We start from the raw sequence: 19180 nt of genomic DNA, 5'->3' as shown, positions 1-19180 counted from the left end.
TGCAAATATGAATGGTGTAAGTTCTGGCTTGGAGAAGTTGATGCCTGGTGGTGGCAGTGAGGAGCCAGTCGTCTAGATATGGAAACACCTGGAATCCTTGCCGTCTCAGGTGAGCCGTAACCGCTGCCATACATTTGGTGAACACTCTGGGGGCTGTAGTGAGACCAAAGGGCAGGGCTCTGAATTGGTAGTGACTGGCCCCCAGCCGAAAGCGGATAAACCTTCTGGAGCGCCTGTGAATTTTGATGTGATAGTACGCATCCTGAAGGTCCACTGAGCACATCCAATTGTCCTTGCCCAGAAAGGGCAGAATGGACTGAAGCGTGACCATCCGGAATCTTGTTCTCTTTACAAACTTGTTTAGTTTGCTGAGATCTAATATTGGTCTCCAGTCCCCTGTCATTTTCGGTACCAAAAAGAACCTTGAATAGATTCCGGATCCTAGTTGGTCTGCTGGGACTGGCTGGATGGCTCTTTCTGCTAGCAGTTTTGATATTTCTGATACTGCTAGTTCCCTTAGACCGGGTGGAACGTCTGGAAGGGTTCCCATTTGCTGAATTGGGGTTTGGATAAAGTGAATTTTGTAACCCTCGGATATGATCGACTGTACCCATTTGTCTTGAGTAAGGGAAAGCCAGGCTATTGGGTACAGTGACAATCTTCCCCCGACTGCCTCCGAAGGTGGACAATCGGGCAACATCTCAGGGATGCTGGAAGGGTTTGTCAGAGAGGCTCCCTGCTACCCTGGTTCTGCGGACCCCCTCTGCCCCTAGGGCGGCGTCTGTTGTTGTTACCCCCTCTGCCTCTGGGGGAAAATTGACCTCTTGCATCAGGCGTGACTCCTTGAGATTTGCGGAACTACATTTTCCCACCCTTCTGACCCTTAGGGTATGGTCTTGAAGGGGTGGAGAAACTGACTCCTACGGCAGAAAGAGTCTTGCCATCTTGTTCGCATCTGGTCAAGGTGTCTTTCACTTGAGGTCCGAACAAAGCCGGACCATCAAAAGGGGAATTTCTGAAGGACACCTTGAAAGGTTCCGCGAAATTACACAGCTGCATCCAGGCATGACGCCTTAAGGCCACTCCTGTGCCTGCGGCCCTACTCGCTCCATCGGCTGTATATGAAATTAGACGCATGGAGGAGTTAACAATCGAGTTCAGGGTTCCAACAGCTGATGGATCCTGTAAGACTTCTCCCAACTCTTTGAGAATATCTCTCTGAAGGTGGGTGAAGTGACACAAGTAATTCAGCGACCGCATGGCAAAGGTCACTGAAGAAAACATCCGCTTACCATACCTATCCATGGTCCTAGAATCCTTATTAGGAGGATGGATAGGTACTGAAGGATCAGCTAGTTCCTTCTTGGTGGCTGCAGCCACCATCATGGCATCCGCCGGTACACCTTTTGTTAGGAATTGCTTGTCAACTGGTGCTGTGATGAATTTTGATGGCCTCCGAGGGGTGGGTTCCACCGAATCCGGGGCTGACCACGCCTTCCGAGCCACCACTTCCATACGGGGGTCGAAAGGCGGAGACACCCAGGAGGTGGAGGGTTGAGAACCAAACGCCTCCAGGTACACCAACTCGTCCTCGGAAGGATTAAGGGAAGACCAGTTCCCCCTCTGCTTCAGGATTTCTAGGATGTCTGAGAAAGAGACATCCTCAGAGTGGGACTTTGGGGATCCCTCCGACTCATCCAAGTCGGTGTCAGATGTAACGGACTCAGGGGAGTCCACATGCTTCCTCTTACATGTCCTCTTACGTGGAGGCTCCGCTGACAGGTCAGGAGAAGCCTCGGAAGAGGAAGAAATTCCCAGTGGGGAAACCTGAGGTGTTGGATCTCTGGGTCCGGGAGCAAGAGAGTGGGAAGAGACATCAGCAGGCACTGTAGTGGGAGGAGCTGATGGAGCTCACCGTTGACTATGCCCTGGGGCTAGTACGCTCCTCATCACCTCAAAGGCTCCCCTATCAGAAAGGCCAGAGGGCCCCTGCTCCGAAGAGGTAGGAACCCCAGGCCGCACCGACAGGGAAGGCTCCGAGGCCGATGTCGGGGCCGAGCTCACCAGCGCCGACGCTCCGAGGGGGAGAACAGGGTCGGACAATGGTCCAATGCCACTCGCCCCCTCGGAGCCGACGAGAGAGATCAGGTGCCTGGATCCGTCCAATGAAGGTATCAAGGAGGAGATTGGAGCGGAAGACGAAGGAGCCGAATGGGGAGGTATCGGCTCCGACGCCACAACAGTCATGGCTCCGAGGAGCTCCAGCTCTGAACTCTGAGGGAGAGTCTAAGGAGGAAATTTAGGTGGAGTCGTAATAGCTACCATCTGATGAGACAGGCTAGAGATCATCTGGGCCAATGCCTGAGACTTTAACAGCCTACTTACCACTCTCTCAAGGTTGTGATCTGAAAGTCTGGACGACCGAGAAGATCGGCTCCGATGGCTCCGCTCCAAGAGCCAGGGAGACCTCGGAGCCGAATGGATGGATTCCAATGAAGGGGATCTTGACCTCTTCTTAGATGGAGCCAACGGAGCCGAGGACACGTCGGCTCCAGCCGGAGCCGACAGTGAAAGTATGGGCTCAGAGGTATCGGCACCGAGTGGTGCCGAGACCGGAACCTGTGACTCAAAAGGATCGGCTCCAGCCGGAGCCGATCTAGGCACAGACAAGGAGCCAGCAGCCGAAGGCTTAGTAGTTGGAGCCGACGGTTTTCCTGTTTTCGAGGGCCTCCCCGATGCAGACTTAGTCGGGGAGCCCTCGGGCTTTAACAAGCCCCTCAGTATAAGTTTGTTCCTGTGCTCCTGCAGGACTCTTGTACTGAATGCATGACATACTAAACAAGAGTCCTGCAGGTGCAGGGGTCCCAGGCAGTAAACACAAGAAGTGTGACCGTCTGTCAGAGACATTTTCTGACAGCACGAGTCACACTTCTTAAAGCCTGAGACCTTAACCTCTTTAGGTTCCTTCGACATAACAGTGTCGAGGGTTCCCAAAAGTAATAAAAAACAACAAACACACACACACACACACACACACACACACACACACACACACACACACACACACTCTTAAATTATAAATTAACAATAAATTGTTAATAGGGATACTGACACACCCAAACACTCACAGGATCCCTAAGAAAAAAAAGGAAAGGGGCAGGCTTAAGGCCTAACCTAAGTGGAAGGGTGGGATATAAGGAATAAAGAGGGAAGGTATACAAAAAGTAATAAAGTTAAGGGTAGTTACTCACTAAGAAAGAAATAACTATAAATTAACTCAAAAAGGGTGACTGAACTATCTATATGTAAGACTTACCAGGAGCCGGTAAAAAAACGCACCTCGCAAGCGAAAGTGGCAAACAAGATCTGGGGAGTTATTGCCTAGCATCATGGGATATAGGGTTGCCTCGAGCCAGTAAAATTAGCTCTCGAGCTTTAGTAAGTGGCCGAGTCAGAGCAGAGGATCGGCTCCGAATCCATCCAGCAAGAATGAAGGCGAGATTGACAACTTAACATTGTTATATTATATCTATAAAAAATAACAATTTGGTTAACTTACTGTACTATTAAACATAAATGATTCTTGTTCCAACTAGATTGATTTCATTTTATCTACTTTTAATTTAATATCAAAATTTAAAGATTATTATTTCATTTCATGTGAAAACTGAACAACATTATTGATCCAAGCCAAGACAGAATAAATGAATCCAAATATCATAATATAAATATTTCATACACTGTGCTAGACCTACACATTAAATATAATCCTTCCAGATGTATATATTCAACCAATAAGAAATTCAATTTTTACTCATCATAACATAATACTTGGTCGACAATATATTAGTTCTTGATATATTATAAGATAACAGCAACTATAGGAGATGCCACAATAGAACCTTGCTATTTTTCACAGCATTCAAAAATCTGACTACTCTTAGAATTAAGCCAGGTATATGAAATAGAAATTTTAGATGGAACCAAGCCATAAATCATAAAACAATTAAAAAAGCGGTAAAAAAGCAAATAAGTGGTTTATAAATTGTTACAATTATGATAAAACAGAAATAAAACTTGAATGATCAATGGGCTACATTGAAAGTACAAGTAATACGACCTCCCATATACATAGCCTTATTCTGTAAAAAAAGTAAATGAACAAAAAAGAAAATGTGAGAGTATACTAATACTATAACATTGTTCCAAAACTGAAAAGCAAATGTAATAATTATAGGCTGACCTAAACCTAATAAATGCAACACAACTATTATGGCCTTAAACAAGCCTGTTAGCTCAGTACCCCAAATAGGTAAACAATCCATGTAGACTATTACGTTAGATTAACAAAAATTCAAAATGCATCTACAAATGTATCAAAAATCAGAATAGGAGATTAAAAAAACCCAGTTCTAATTTATTTATTTATTATGTATTGACATTTGTTACTGCGGTGGTGGTGCTGCGGTAGTGTTGTCGCCTCACAGTAAAACGTTCCGTTCGATTCTCAGCTAGAGCGTCTTCTGTGTGGAGTCATGTGTGAATGGGCATACCTTCGTTGAAGGTTGTGCGTCAGAGCCGGCAAGTAAAAATCTACTGCCAATCATTAGCGGACCGGAGTTCCACTGTGGCGACCCCTAACCGGGAAAAGCCGAAAGACACAGCAACATTATTTATTGACATTTGTTGACTGGGAAAATCCACTGGGCCCAATGACCTATTTTCAGTGCAGACCCGGGGAGAAGAGCTCCATACAATCACAGAATTTCGTACATAATGAAGGCATACTAAAAACTTTCACTAACATGTTTAAAAAGCTATACAATGATTTTCCAAGTAATATTAATGATGATTAAATAGACAATTATTCAAGATAAGCTAAAAAGACTCTTTACTAAAGTTGTTTAATGTATTAGAAATTAAGGTGGTGACAGGTCAACTTAACGATAAGAAATACAACAGGATCAGATGGTTTATCTCAGAATTTTATAAATCACTTTCAGATATAAAATTAGTTCTAAAAATGTTGAAAGGTATAAATGTTAATTCTGATCTCTATTTAAACAGATCCAAAACCACTTTAATACCTAAAGCAAATATGAATACAACAAAAAAGTACAGACTGAAAGCAATTATGAACTTTGAGATAAAAAAGCCCTGCAATAATAATCACCTAAAGAATATTATTCTTAAGATATCCTTTTTCAGTTTTACATTAATTGAAGTAAGACAATCAATCATGCCATTACCCTTGATACTTAACAAATACTTAAACAGTTATATAAAATAATAATTTTAGTAGTAGATGCAACCAAAGCATTTCATAGAATAAACAATACTTTCTTATTTTTAGTTCTCAAGAAATCCGTTTTCCTTGAATCATTGGTTCATTTCAATCTTATATAACATTCATACTACAGAAATATTAGTACGTAAATGTTTAACATAATCAATTAAGATTAAAAATAGTGTAACACAAGGTTGTCCCTTGTCACAATATTTTTAATATTTATATATAACCTTTGTTTATATATTTAACACAACAATCATACTATAATTTCCCACATGCATACATCCCTTTAACTGCTTTTGCTGACATTAATAAACAACATATCCACAATGTAATTCAATGCCTTCTAAAATAAATTACAAATTAAATATAATGAAGTCAGTTTTCTTCCCACCAAATGAAGAGTATCCCATTAGTATTTATTTAATTATTTGACATTTGTTAACCAGGTTAGTACGTCTGAGCCAAAGCCTTTTTTCAGGGGAGACCCAAGGAGAAAATCTCCAAAATGAAGAATTGTACAAAAATGAATTGGCCGTAATTAATTAGCCATATTGCAAGCAGTAAAAATAAACTCTACGCAACAATTTTCAGCTATAATCTTTTACCAAAATATGACTCTCAACTATCAGAAAAACATTACAAAATATTGGTCATCCATAGCTGCTGAGTTAAACAGATGGATTAAGATAACATTTTCATTCTTATTGAAAGCAACTATAATCAAAGTGAATATATTTCCAAAAATGTTATTTCAGATTTTGTCAGCAGGTCATAATATACCACTTAAACTATTTTAAAACTATTAATTACTCACTGGTCAACTATATATGGTCTCCCAAATAGGTAAAACATTTTTATACTCATTTAGCTGCTCCTAAGCAATATAGGGGAGTTAGCTGACAAGATATTTATGTTTATTTAATTATTAAGTCTAGTAGATTAAATTGCTTAAAATTGTCTTATGGAATAGAGATGATTATACCTGGAATATGCACAGGTACATATCTAGCTGAAAAATAATCTCATGGAATAAAGATTCCACTTGATAACCTACATGGGTACATATCTGGTCTAAATATATAAATATATACATAGGTGGAATTCTATGGCCATTCTTTTTTTTTTTTAAGAATAAGACATTAAAACACTTAACATTCATTAACTATTATTGAGTGAGATCTTTGATTAGCAGAAATAAATGAAACATATTACTTTGGAGCATTTCTGCGTCTTTTTATAATGTACTGATCACAATCCTAACAATTTAGCAACTAATAAAATTACTGATTTATGACAATTTCCATTATTTAAAATAAAATTATATGGGGACTTCTCTCAAAATGTTCAATCAGCTAATGATCCAGGACTGGACATGGAATTGCAAACAGGTTACTTACCAAAAATAAACATAATATGGAATATCTTAAATTAAAACTTTGGTCATGACAGCATGCAAGAATCCAAGATGATATTTTTAAAATAGTGCAATTGGAACTAATCTCTAAAAATGATTTGGCAAATATTTATATCTAATAACAGCATTTAAAGATAAAGACACATATGACTACACTTCATTTTGCCAATCATATGACTTTATCATAATTGACAACAGCATTTAGCAAAATGTTTTACTTCTAATTTACAAACCCATTCTTATTTTAAATTTATATTATATTCATCACATGCTTATACATAATGCTTTCCTTTCATCCAAATTAAAAGCAACACATTTCCAAACTTATCAACAAACTATTATTCATGCATCTCAGATAATGCTGATATTTTACACATTTTATTTGAGATTCCAGGCATACAAAACAAATATAAACAAAATTACAACAGAAAGTTACTGGTATAGGTATTTATGAAGGCATTATTTGGAAATTTGCAATTATACACAACCCCCAACAAATGTGAAAACAAATAAAGTAAGACTGTTTATAATGTTTTTATGTTAATAAAGTTGTATACAACCAAAAATTGTATGGACTTAAGAGCGACACAGAAAGAGTTTAGCTTGTACATTACTGCCTAGTTCTAAAAACATTGTTCCAATGTGACAGAATCCTAGAAATATTACTTCAGATTCTAGTATGAGTAAAATAAAACTGAAATGTTACATTTCTGCAAATTCAGATTCCAAAATTTCCAAAAAGATGATATAATTTCTTGTATGTCAAGGCAAATAAAATATCGAAGTGATATTAATAATGCTTATTTGAAGTTAACATGAAGTTAACCATTGAATTAGCATTATTATGATTATGTCTTTGTATTTTCATTGTCTGGAGTGCATTTAATTGTTAAAAATTCTGTAATAATAAAAAATCCAAATAATGTCATGCCCATCTAAACAGATTGTAAAAAATCAGATGTATGTATTTCTTGCTATCTAAACAAAGAATGTTAAATTCAACTTATATTAACTTAGATTTTTTAAGACACCAACAGCAAGCACAAATAGTCTAATACTTAAAGATGGAAGTTTAAAATGGTGCATTCTTTCAGTTTATGTTTGATATGGCTCACCACTGCTATAATCCTAAACTTGTACTAATCCAGTTTTTATGAATGTTACAGCCTACAGTTTCATGTATCCAGAAGCTGTTCTGTGTGTATGACCTTTACTTGGATTGAATGCATGAAGAAACCAATATCATATGAAGAAAACATATCACTCAGCTTGTGATACAGACAACTACCATACACAAGACAAATTAAACAATTTTTACAAAAAGTATACCTCTTATTGTTGAAGAAACAATTCAAAGTCAATAATCTGCCTACTGCAGATCTATGGAATGTGTGTGTGTGTGTGTGTGTGTGTGTGTGTGTGTGTGTGTGTGTGTGTGTGTGTGTGTGTGTGTGCTGAATATGTTAGGGCCAGGTCTTAGGTGATAATATATTGCACTTCATTCGGATTAGTCTACTATGAACTGTATACAATTACTTCTAATGTCTCTTTTAGCTAATTAACAAAAAAATTGACTTTATTTACATGAAGCACTACTTATGGTACATCTTTATACAGCAACCTCTTATCCTGATTTATTTTAAAGTTATTCAGCACTAAACATCTTGTGCCATTGTTAGTACAAGTATAGGGGTCTACTTTATTCCCGTGAAAGCCGAATTGGTTGAATACAATTTGCGCGACACATAATGAGCAAAACACGAGTATGTTGAACGCACTAAATCGTGAAAGTGGAAATATCGAATTCGCATAGTTGGCCCATCTGCAGAATAGCTCCGTAAGGTAAATGTGCAATAGTTACGGACCTTAGGGTTAGGATGCGGGTTACGGTAAGTGCAAAGATAGGTAATGCATGTAAGGTTTAGTGTAGGGTTTTGTTAATTGTATGTGTGTGCAATATTTAGTTTGTTTGGGTATAACTCAGTAGGTTAAGTGTGCGGTAGCTACGGACCTTAGCGTTAGGGAGGGGTTAAGGATAGTGCATAGATAGTTGTGTATGTAGGGATTAGTGTAGGGTTAGAAGTAGGGTTTTGGTGCTTTACTTTATGGCTAGAAGTAGGGTTTTGGTTAGTGTGTATATGTGTTGTTTTTTACTGTGTTTTGGTAGGTAGTATGTTGCGGGCGGTGGGGTTGGCCAACTATGAGAGATCAAGATTTCAAATTTTGCAGTTTAGTGCATTCGACGTATTCACGTTTTGCTCGTTATGGTTTGCGCGAATTGTATTCGACCGATTCGCCTTTCGCGGGAATAAAGTAGACCCCAAGTATAGAACATGGGATGGTCTCGCATGTGATAAATAAAAAATTTTACAATGAGGATTATGGAATAAGTTTCAGAAACAGTGGCCATAAATCTCTAAACCTACACTAAAAGATATTTAATTTATTACACCAACAATGCCCCCACACATTCCATTTATCTGCCTTTTCCTGTTTTTTGCAGCTCTAAATTATATTGTTTTACACAGAGTTCAACAGACTGCAGTAACTGCATAAACTATCTACTAAATATGATGTTAAGCAGTTTTTGAAGACTTTGACGAAAGGAGTCATCATTAAATAAATGCACTAGAATATAAGTTAAATCTTGTCATCTATATTCTTTTAGTGTTCCTATTCAAATGTTCACTCTCTGTATTTTTTACATGGGTGCTTTTTCACTCTAGTTCTGGGTTACATTTAATTTATTTTTCGGTGAGGTCAGTTTTTTTATGTATTTTAAGTAGTGAAGTGAATCTTGAGTTAAGATTTGTTTGTTTTATAATTTAGTTATGTTTTAATTTGTTTAATTTATATTTGTTTATAGAGTGTTTAAACATCTTGTATCTACTCTATATTTGTACTGGCTAATTTCTGTAAATGTTTTATTTTATTTTTTATTCAAGTTATTTTTGTTTATAGGTGGTTGATTTATAAGGACAGTACTGTTTTCTGGGACAATGAAGAAACCAACTTTCTGTACTACTGAAAGATTTTTTCTAGAGAAACAGCCACAGAAACACTTCCTGGTGCCAAAGGCCCATAGTTTTCAAAATATTAAATGCAAATGTAATTGGAATAAATAAAAACAGAAACACATCTGCAAGTAATGAATGTTCCACTGATTCTGACTATAGCACATTTTAACTAAATTGAAGACAGTTCTGTATTTTACAACACCATCATTAAACAAATACGCTGAAATGTAAGTTACTCTGTCATTTGTACACAGTATCTCCTTTCAAGTCTTCACTATCTCTGCAAATGTTTTCTTGCTTGTGGGCATTTGCCATTTTCACTTTTCAACATGCATTTTCTTTCATTGAACATCAGCAAAGAATCTAAGATGTCTTGCTTTCTATGTCAAAAGCCAGCACAGCTAAGTTACTTGCTACAAACTCCAGTCCAGTACTGAAACAGAGAGAGAGAGGAGAGTGTTGACAATAATCAGTACCTTAAATAACTTAATTGCTTCAGTCTGCAGAGCTTCAGATGGTAATGTTGTAAGTGGGGAACTAATTCCCTCTTTACTGTAACACAACGCGGGATGTCGCCACACCTGGGAACCTACAGGAGTGAAAAAGAACTTCAGACATAAAGGCAAAATAGACTTCTATAACGTTCAGCCATAGAGAAATATGGCAAAACTGATAAAGTGTAATAAAAATTCAAAATCAGAAGTTCGGGAGACTTACTATGATCTCCTTCTACATTCAACAGTTTGCCAACAAATTGCTCAAATTCAGTGCCAACGTTCACAGTGGTGCTGCCAGCAGCAATGGTCAGGTGATACAGCCACGTGTCCTAAAAGAAAGGTAGTATCCAGTGAAAGTGCACATAATAAGGTAAAGCAAAAAAAAAAAAAAAATAATAATAATAATAATAACAACAACATTCAGAACTTTATCTTCCAAATCATCTGCAAAGTATAAAAAAGTATCCTAGAATCTTCAGAACCATGAAATTCAAATTCCATAGGGATAGAAATTTAGTGGGCGGCCACGGTGGTGCAGCGGTTAGAGTTGCCACCTCACAGCAAGAGGTTCTCTGGTTTGATTCTCGGCTGGGGTGTTTTCTGTGTGGAGTCTGCATGTCCTCCCTGTGGTCGCGTGGGTTTCCTCCGGGTGCTCCGGTTTCCTCCCACATCCCAAAGACATGCAGTAGGTGGATTGGACACTCTAAATTGGCCCTAGGTGTGAGTGTGTGCGTGTGTGTGCCTTCTGTGGAAGTTTGGGCGCCGGACTGGCAACTCGACACTGTAAAATTCAACTGCCAATCATGAGCGGACAGGTGATCCACTGTGGCGACCCCTAACTGGGAAAAATCGAAAGATGAAGAAGAAGAAGAAATTTAGTGTCAAACATTTTGTATTTTGATTATTCAAGACAGCACTTTATTTTTATTTAAAAAACTAAAGAGGTCTGTGATACAAAAAAAGAAAAATAGATACAAAATATCAAAGATCTGCAGAAAGAGTGTTGTGAGCACTGGTACAGAAGTAACAGTCTGCAGCCATGCAACATTAAGTTACAATACTTGCATTAAGAGATAAATAATTATACTTTGGCTAAAAGGCATATTACTGTATTTCATGTAACTTGAGCAGGCACCACATTGAAATTACTAGTCTATTCCAGGTGTATCCACTATTAATATATAATTTCCCAAGTCTGATATTTATTAAATCCCTTTTCCATGTGCATTCTGCTATATGTAAGAAAAAAGAGTGGTAGAAACATATATAGCATATATGTCCACATTTTTTTTTTTTACTTTGTATGTTAACTACATAAGCCTACTGTGCACATCATATTGCAGACAGGACAACTACTTTCTATCCAATCCCAGCTGACTGACTGATCACTGCAGTGAACATTTCAAACTCTACCCAAAGTTGTAAGTGTGAGTGTGAGTGTGAGTGTGTGTGTGTGTGTGTGTGTGTGTGTGTGTGTGTGTGTGTGTGTGTGTGTGTGTGTGTGTGTGTGTGAATGCGCACATGTGTGTGTGTGTGTGTGTGTGTGTGTCTCTGTGTGTGTGTGTTAACTGCAGATATAATGTATGCAAGTCCCTCTTATCCCCACTGGACTTACATTTTCAAAATTGTCAGCCACAAAAACAGACAACTGCAATGAAATTCCTGTAAAAAAATAGGTTATTCCCAGCACCTTCCCAACTGCAGTAGCCAATGGATAAGTCACCTCTTTCTAAAATGCATTTACCAAAGTGGCTCAAGACACATGCTCCATCAACATAGTCTAATCAATTAAACACCAATAACAGAAAAATATGGGGTTTAAAAAGAGCAGCCATTCACTTTACCTTCATACAACCAGGACCTGCTATGTGCAGAATGCTGATCCACCATACTGTTGTGGCAGGCAACACAAGTAAGGCAAGGGTACAAAAACAGTATTCACTGTGCTTAAAATTTACCCATCACAACATATGTTGTTATCCTTATTTTTGTTATCCTGGTGTTCAATTCACTAGGGTAGAAATTTTCAACAAATGGTTATGCACAGCACCACATTACTGCAAAGCTATATCAAATGGCCTTTGCACTAATTTCATCATAAAAACCTTTCCCCTTTCTAATGTCTCTTCCGAGTTTAAAGAAAAACTGCCAATACTGCTACCATACTAAAGCAAAGGCATTACAATTATGTTGACGTTTTACAACCCATCTACCTGTCCTTTTCTGTGTCTAATATTCTAGAAAAAAAGATATTTCCATGCACATGAAAAATTAGCTTGAATCTTATGCCCTGCTGTGCAAATGAGACATATTTTATCAAAATGCTGTCATACCAGAATGGCAGTGATAACACTAACTGAAGTCATTCTGATGTCTATGGACGAATGAGAGCTCATGGGTTCATCTTCTTGACATTACCAAAACATTTTGTTTAGTAGATCATGTCACACTTCTTTACAATCTAAACATATATGGAACTAAGCAACATTAAACTTAGATGGTCAAATCTCACTTCAAAAAATGTACAGACTAGGAAGGACAGAACTAATGATTACGAAGCTACTGAAAATGCACAGCGTTCAAGGTACTAAATGATCTGCGGCTTTCTCCCAGCTGAGCAGTCTAAAGGGGTCAGTGTTAGGGTCACTAATAGTTAAATTATTCATAAATGCATTACCATGCCAACCAGCTATTCTGTGCAGATTACATGATTATTATGGTGAGACAGAAACTGCAACAAAATTCATGTCTTCTATCCCCAAACATGTAACTAGTTAGTTGTTTGCCACAGTCTTCTGCAACATGTAGGTTCATTTACTTGAGTAACTGAATTTCATAGTGGAGATTAGTTAGGACTTGTCTGAACAATTGCACAGACAGGTTTATTTTTATTGGAGCAGTAAGGAAGGAATTTTATTCTTTGAATTTTAATGGCATTATGTAGCTCCCTTGGCTTATTATTTAAATACTCCTAATAACACATATTTCTATCTTACGTGTAACTGCTGTTAATTGTTTTAGAATGTAACAGGGATATAACTGAAAAATGGCTTTTGTAATTATAAAATGTTATCACAGTTATGACCTTTCTTTACAGAAGGCTAAACCACCACAGTATCCTGTTGGAAATTTTAGACACAATAAAGTCATCACCATTCCACAGCGCAAACACAGTAGAGCAGCATTAAAAACAAAACAAAAAATCCTGTAGGGAACAGAAAGCAGAAGGGGAAAGGTGGGAGTGATGCCACTGTGAAGACAGTGGCACACTAATCATAATATTATGGTGAGGCTACAGCAAACTTTTAGTGTTTGGTAAACATGGAGTGCAGACCAAGTAGCAGCTTAGTACATGCCTATAGACTAAATTTTATGGAACAAGGCAGTGGAAGTCACCACTGTGACAGACAAACGAGGTCTGTCGTCCCCCGGAATCATAACAGAAGCAAGTGCAAGCAAATAACCAGTTAAAACAAATGTCTGTCTTCTCTACATTTCTTCTAACTGGTCAGCTGCAAATGAGATGAACACCTGATTGTTTTCTTACTTCTGTGGATCCAGAAAAAATATGAAACCAGTTGCAATACAGGAGCCATGTAGTATAACATTCATTCCCTTACATATTCTACGAATGGACAGAAGGAGGCATCATCCTTTTGATGTAGGGTAATGCCCAGCATAATCACAGATATCAAGGAAGGATTGACAGAAAGAGATGCACTGTTTTATGGAAAAGTATGTTTGGCAAACAGTACATCACACTCTGACTCCTTTATAAACAGTTATCCTGTCGAAAATGAGTTCTGTTTCTAATGGGGTACCTAGTATCTTAGTTGCAAATGAAACAAAATGCTGGCCAAACTTTCTCATACTTATGAAAATGAAGGAATATGCAACCAGTTACTTTCTTGGGCTAATCTGCAAACAAATAATTCACATTTATTTATTTAGATGAGGATATAATGAGAAGAGCTTGATTTTTTTTACTTCAAAGCAACAGCACAATGTTAAGTGTGCTTGATGATGTCCATACTTGTGATGACTTGTGAAGTGTTAGGGCTGCCTGATACAAGAATGTTTTTCAAAATAGGATCTTCAAAGCTATGTAATTAAAGAGGCTTCATCTAAAAGACAGACTCTTCTTGAAAATTCAGATGCAGAATATCCATGAAAAACAATTTTACTGATGGACTGGAAGGCAAACACAGATGAACTATGCAACTTACTGGATGAGTAAAAGACAGACCTTTTAACAGTAGCAGCAAAAAAAAAAAAATATATATATATATATATATATATATATATATATATTTTTTTTTTTTTTTTTTTTTTTTTTTTTTGAGGACAGTTGTGGAATTGTGGTAGTGTAGTAGTGTTTCAGAAGTGTTGTCACGAAATTACTTGTTGAAGGATTTTCTTAGAACTGTACCTACTGACACAAAGAGACTATTTTATGTCTGTTTACTGCCTATCTTGTAGAGCTCAGAAATGGAATGACCACCCTGTAATTGTTCCCAAACCACTAAAAAAACAGTTGTCTACATAAAGAAAATGTGCATGTTCTTCCGCCTGAAATTTGCAAAGCTGGGGCTAGGCAGTTTTCCAGGACAAACAGCAGCAATGAAACTGAAGCACCACTGCCCTGCAGGGCTATACTGCCTTCCACACATTTAGATCAGCTATTGCATATGAAAGGACAAACGATGCAGGTGTCGTAATTTACATAAAAACAAACATACCTCAATACTGGTCAAACTGTATGGTGAATGTGAGTTTCTCCAAATCCAAATTACCATAGGCAAAGTCCCACATCATATCCTTGCATGCCATAGGTCCCCCTCTATGACCCATGAAACCCATAACACAAACATGATGGAACACTCCCCATCCAACCCAACACCAGATTCATGGGCAATTTAACTATCCCACTCTCAACTGGAAATCAAACATGGCCCCAAACATGTAGATCCAGAGATTCATGGACTTTGCAAACACAAAACACCCTAAACCAGCTAGTCCATATACCCACTGGGAGGGGGGTGCTAACATCCTTGTGCAGTACAAACTCAATAAACAGGCCGCCCTGGTGGAATCCCAGCATCAATAGGTTGTGTAACAAATCATGGCAAAAATTAGGAAGTGCAATGCCCAGCAAGGTAAAAACTCCCCATCAATCTAAACAAGAACTCGGGATTAATCAAGTCTACCAAAGCCAAATTTGAGGTAAAAATAGCCTCCTATGCCAAGGAAAATCACAAGACATTCTTTAGCTATCTGATGTACAAAGTGAAAAATTGCCTTGTGGCAAAAAAGAAACAACCACCAGTGTATCCAACAAGTTTAATAAAACTCTGATGTCTCGGCCAAAGCCTGCAAGGAGTAGAACACAAAGTAAAAAACTTGCCCCATATATACACATACAAATACATCAATTAAACAATCATACAATTAGAGAAGTACTCTCCAGTTACAGTCTTCATTTAGTCCCCTTGGAGACAGGGTATCACATTTTAAAATGTCGGTAGATTTTTTTAAAAGCAATTATTTCTTAATAAAAGAAATATCAAATCTAGATATTTGTATTTTTTCCAAAACAGTGCCTTGTAGCCTTTTACTTTCTCCATCATGAAACAAACTAAAATGTTCAGCTATAGAGCTCTCTGCTTTTTTATTAACAATATCCTTCACATGTTCTAAAATTCTAGTTTTAAAACACCTTTTTGTTTCTCCAATATATCTCAAGACTTACATAAAGCCTTCAGTATTACAAGTGAAATGGCCACAAGTTCTAAAAGGAACATTATTAATTCTACGGAAAGTTTTTATTACATACTTACAGGCCTTACACTTACCACAAGCAAATGTACCACACATTGTCAAACTACATGGTATATTGGGAGATGGAATGCTATCCAATTGAAAACAGGCCACCCTGGTGGAATCCCAACATCAATAGGTTGTGTAACAAATCATGGCAAAAATTAGGAAGTGCAATGCCCAGCTAGGTAAAAACTCCCCATCAATCTAAACAAGAAAGCAAGTCTACCAAAGCCAAATTTGAGGTAAAATAGCCTCCTATGCCATGGAAAATCACAAGACATTCTTTAGCTATGTCTGCAGCCTGAAAAGCAATACACAATAATGTGCTGAACTAATTGTAAATGGAGCCATCTATACTGAGCCAGAAGATACACCAAATCTACTGGCCAACAAATTTAGCTCCAATTTTATCCCCCTCTCCCACAGACACCCCTTAGAACATATCCTCAACTATAACTCCCCAACTATCACTAGGGAATAGGTCCTGAATGCACTCTCCAAAGCCAAAAATACTGCATTGATGGGTCCTGATAATATCAAATGATGCCTTCTTTTAGCATAAAACATGACCTATCAGGACCATTAGAATAGCTGTTTAACCACAGCCTTCAAACAGGCTTTGCACCAAGTGAATGGATGACTGCAACTGTCATCCCTCTGAAAAAGGGCAGAATATCAACAGACCTGGGTAACTATAGACTCTTAAGACTGACCAGTGTCATGCAAAGTCAAGGAAAGGATTATCATGGAAATGATAAACAATTACATTGGAAACCTTTAAACAATAGATATAACACAGTTTTCTTTCATCAATGTCAGCTAATGCCTACACAACCTTGTGCAATTCTTTGAGAAAGTCACCAAAGCAATGCACTATGATAAAATGATGCATACTACCTACCTTGACCTGGCCAAAGCATTCAATACAATACAGCACTTGGGCATTGTAGACAAATTCACAAAATTATGTATAAACTCCTAATTCATTTGTCGAACAGCCAGCTGGCCCAAAGACAGTATCCAAGAAATTAGGATACCGCAAAAAAAGGCCAGTGCTGTGTAATGTCTCTGCATTGCAATGGGTTAGCATATTCAGCCGTTAACCAAAAGGTTGGTGATTTAAGCCCAACCAGGGACGATGCTTAGGGGAGAGTTGGCATAATGGTTAAGGTGTTTACCTCACGGACACATCATACAGGGTTTGAGTCTCACCTTTGGGAAATGAGCGAAGCTTAAAATAGCCCAGAAGAGCAGCTACCCTAGTACTTACCTAGGAACCTACAAGTGACTAGTGGTGTTCATAAAGCTTTGGTGCTAAGGATGCTCCTTTTTGGCATCTACTTTTCTCAAGTCAAGGCCAACATCAAAAGCCTCTGGCTGACCAGATTTGCAGGTGAATCAAAACTGGATGCAGTCATACAATCCCTCAACGACACAAATACCTCCAAGCAGGCCTGACACAGACCAGTAACTGGTGCTAGAGCTATCGTCTAAAACTCAACTCCAAGAAATGCATAATAGCACCCTTTGTGAAGGCAGCTAAGCACAGAAATAATACATCCCTGTGAGTAGACCCAATGATCAGAGATTTTGGGAACACATGTAGACAGTAACTTGGCCTTTTGGGAATGCAAGTAGACAGTAATCTGGCCTTTGACCATTATTTGTTTACGTAAGTAAGGAAGTCATTCAATGTTGCACAACTTATAAGGAAGAGTATAGAATTCAGGTCCAAGGATGCCATTGTTCCACTATACTCGGACCTCATCAGACCAGTCACTAAATACAACATCCCCTTCACTATGTACATGACTAGGCATAAGCAAAAACTAGAGCATCCACAGAGGTTCATCACAAAGAAAATACAAGGGTATAAACAACATATCCTATGAGCACCACCTCAAAGCCCTATCCCTGTATTCTCCTACAGACTGCTGAGAGGCAATCTATGTTTGGCCCACAAAGCATCCTCTAATCCTGCTCTGATGGACTTGTTGCACATCTGCAAAACAAATAGCATCAGAATGACCTGATCAATGGACCTAAACCTCCTTAGTAACATAAACAAGATATGCTGGGGGGACAGGTATGTGTCTCAGAGACAGTATAGTTATGTACGAACTTACCATAATAGTAGATGTAGACCCTATTTTTCTACATCTAATAAATGTGGGGAGCAACAAATGAATGAGCATACGAGGAAATCTCCTAGTATTTGTTTGTCATACCCAAATAATATAGCTGAAATTTGTGACATAATAAAGAGAAACTGGCATATTTTAACATCGGACCCAGAAGTCAACAATGTTATAGGTTCATGTCCTAGCTTTGTTTTTAGGAATAGGAGTTCCTTAAAGAGGCTGTTATGTTATAGGAAAAAGGAACATGGGGAGATGGGCAGAAAAGGTACCCTGCCATGTATGAGCTGTAATTTCTGTGGCTTGATAAATATGAGCAATGTCTTTATTCGTCCTGGGACAGGTAGGAGGTAAGAGTTTATGGTAAAAGCTACATGTAGATCTAGACACTTAGTTTATTTAACACAGTGTTCCATGTGCCAGAAATGTTATGTAGGAAAAACAAATTGCACACTAATGGAAAGACTGAGAGAGCATGCTAGAGATATAAAACAACTGAAGACCACCAATTATCTAGCTCAACATGTCATACAGACATCTAACAAACACATATTTAAGTTTCAAGGTATTGAACAAATAAGAGATGCTGCTAGAATGGGTGACATTGTAAACAGAACTAAAGACAGGGAGTTGGCTTGGATACTTAACTTACAAGCAGACAAGGAAGATGGACTTAATGACAGGGTTTCTTTAACACCTAAATTGAAGACAAGGAGACCACAGCTGGTTATTAATGGGAAGTGAGCATGTGATATGTTTTAGTTACATTCATTGGTGAATTATGTCTTAGTTTTTACTACTAAGGGTGTTTTTACTTGGTTTGTAATGTGGTTTGATGAAGGGGTTTTATCCATGAAAGCGCTTCCCTTATGTTAAATAAAGAGTTCTCTGCCTTTTATACTTGTTTTTATTTGATAGTCTTCATTTTACAAGTTTTATTTATTTATTTATTTATTTTGTGTGTTTTTTTTACTAATAATAGTAGATGTCCTACTAATTAC

At 38.0% G+C, this 19180-nt stretch overlaps 1 protein-coding gene across 1 annotated transcript in view; it reads right to left on the bottom strand.

The window, feature by feature from the left end:
• PLEKHH2 (pleckstrin homology, MyTH4 and FERM domain containing H2) overlaps nt 1-19180 on the bottom strand; it is a 1501506-nt gene that overhangs the window by 425797 nt on the left and 1056529 nt on the right. The window contains exons 17-18 of the mRNA XM_044075068.1: nt 10442-10550; nt 10201-10313 (exon numbers count right to left, since the gene is read on the bottom strand). Coding sequence (XP_043931003.1) covers nt 10201-10313; nt 10442-10550 — 222 coding nt within the window. The remainder of the gene's footprint in view (nt 1-10200; nt 10314-10441; nt 10551-19180) is intronic.

The sequence above is a fragment of the Protopterus annectens genome, chromosome 6.part0 (genome assembly GCF_019279795.1).
Source record: "Protopterus annectens isolate FY-2018-M chromosome 6.part0, PAN1.0, whole genome shotgun sequence".
NCBI lineage: Eukaryota > Metazoa > Chordata > Ceratodontiformes > Protopteridae > Protopterus > Protopterus annectens.
Note: the sequence above shows the minus strand (reverse complement) of the source record. Positions and strands in the feature narration are given on the sequence as shown.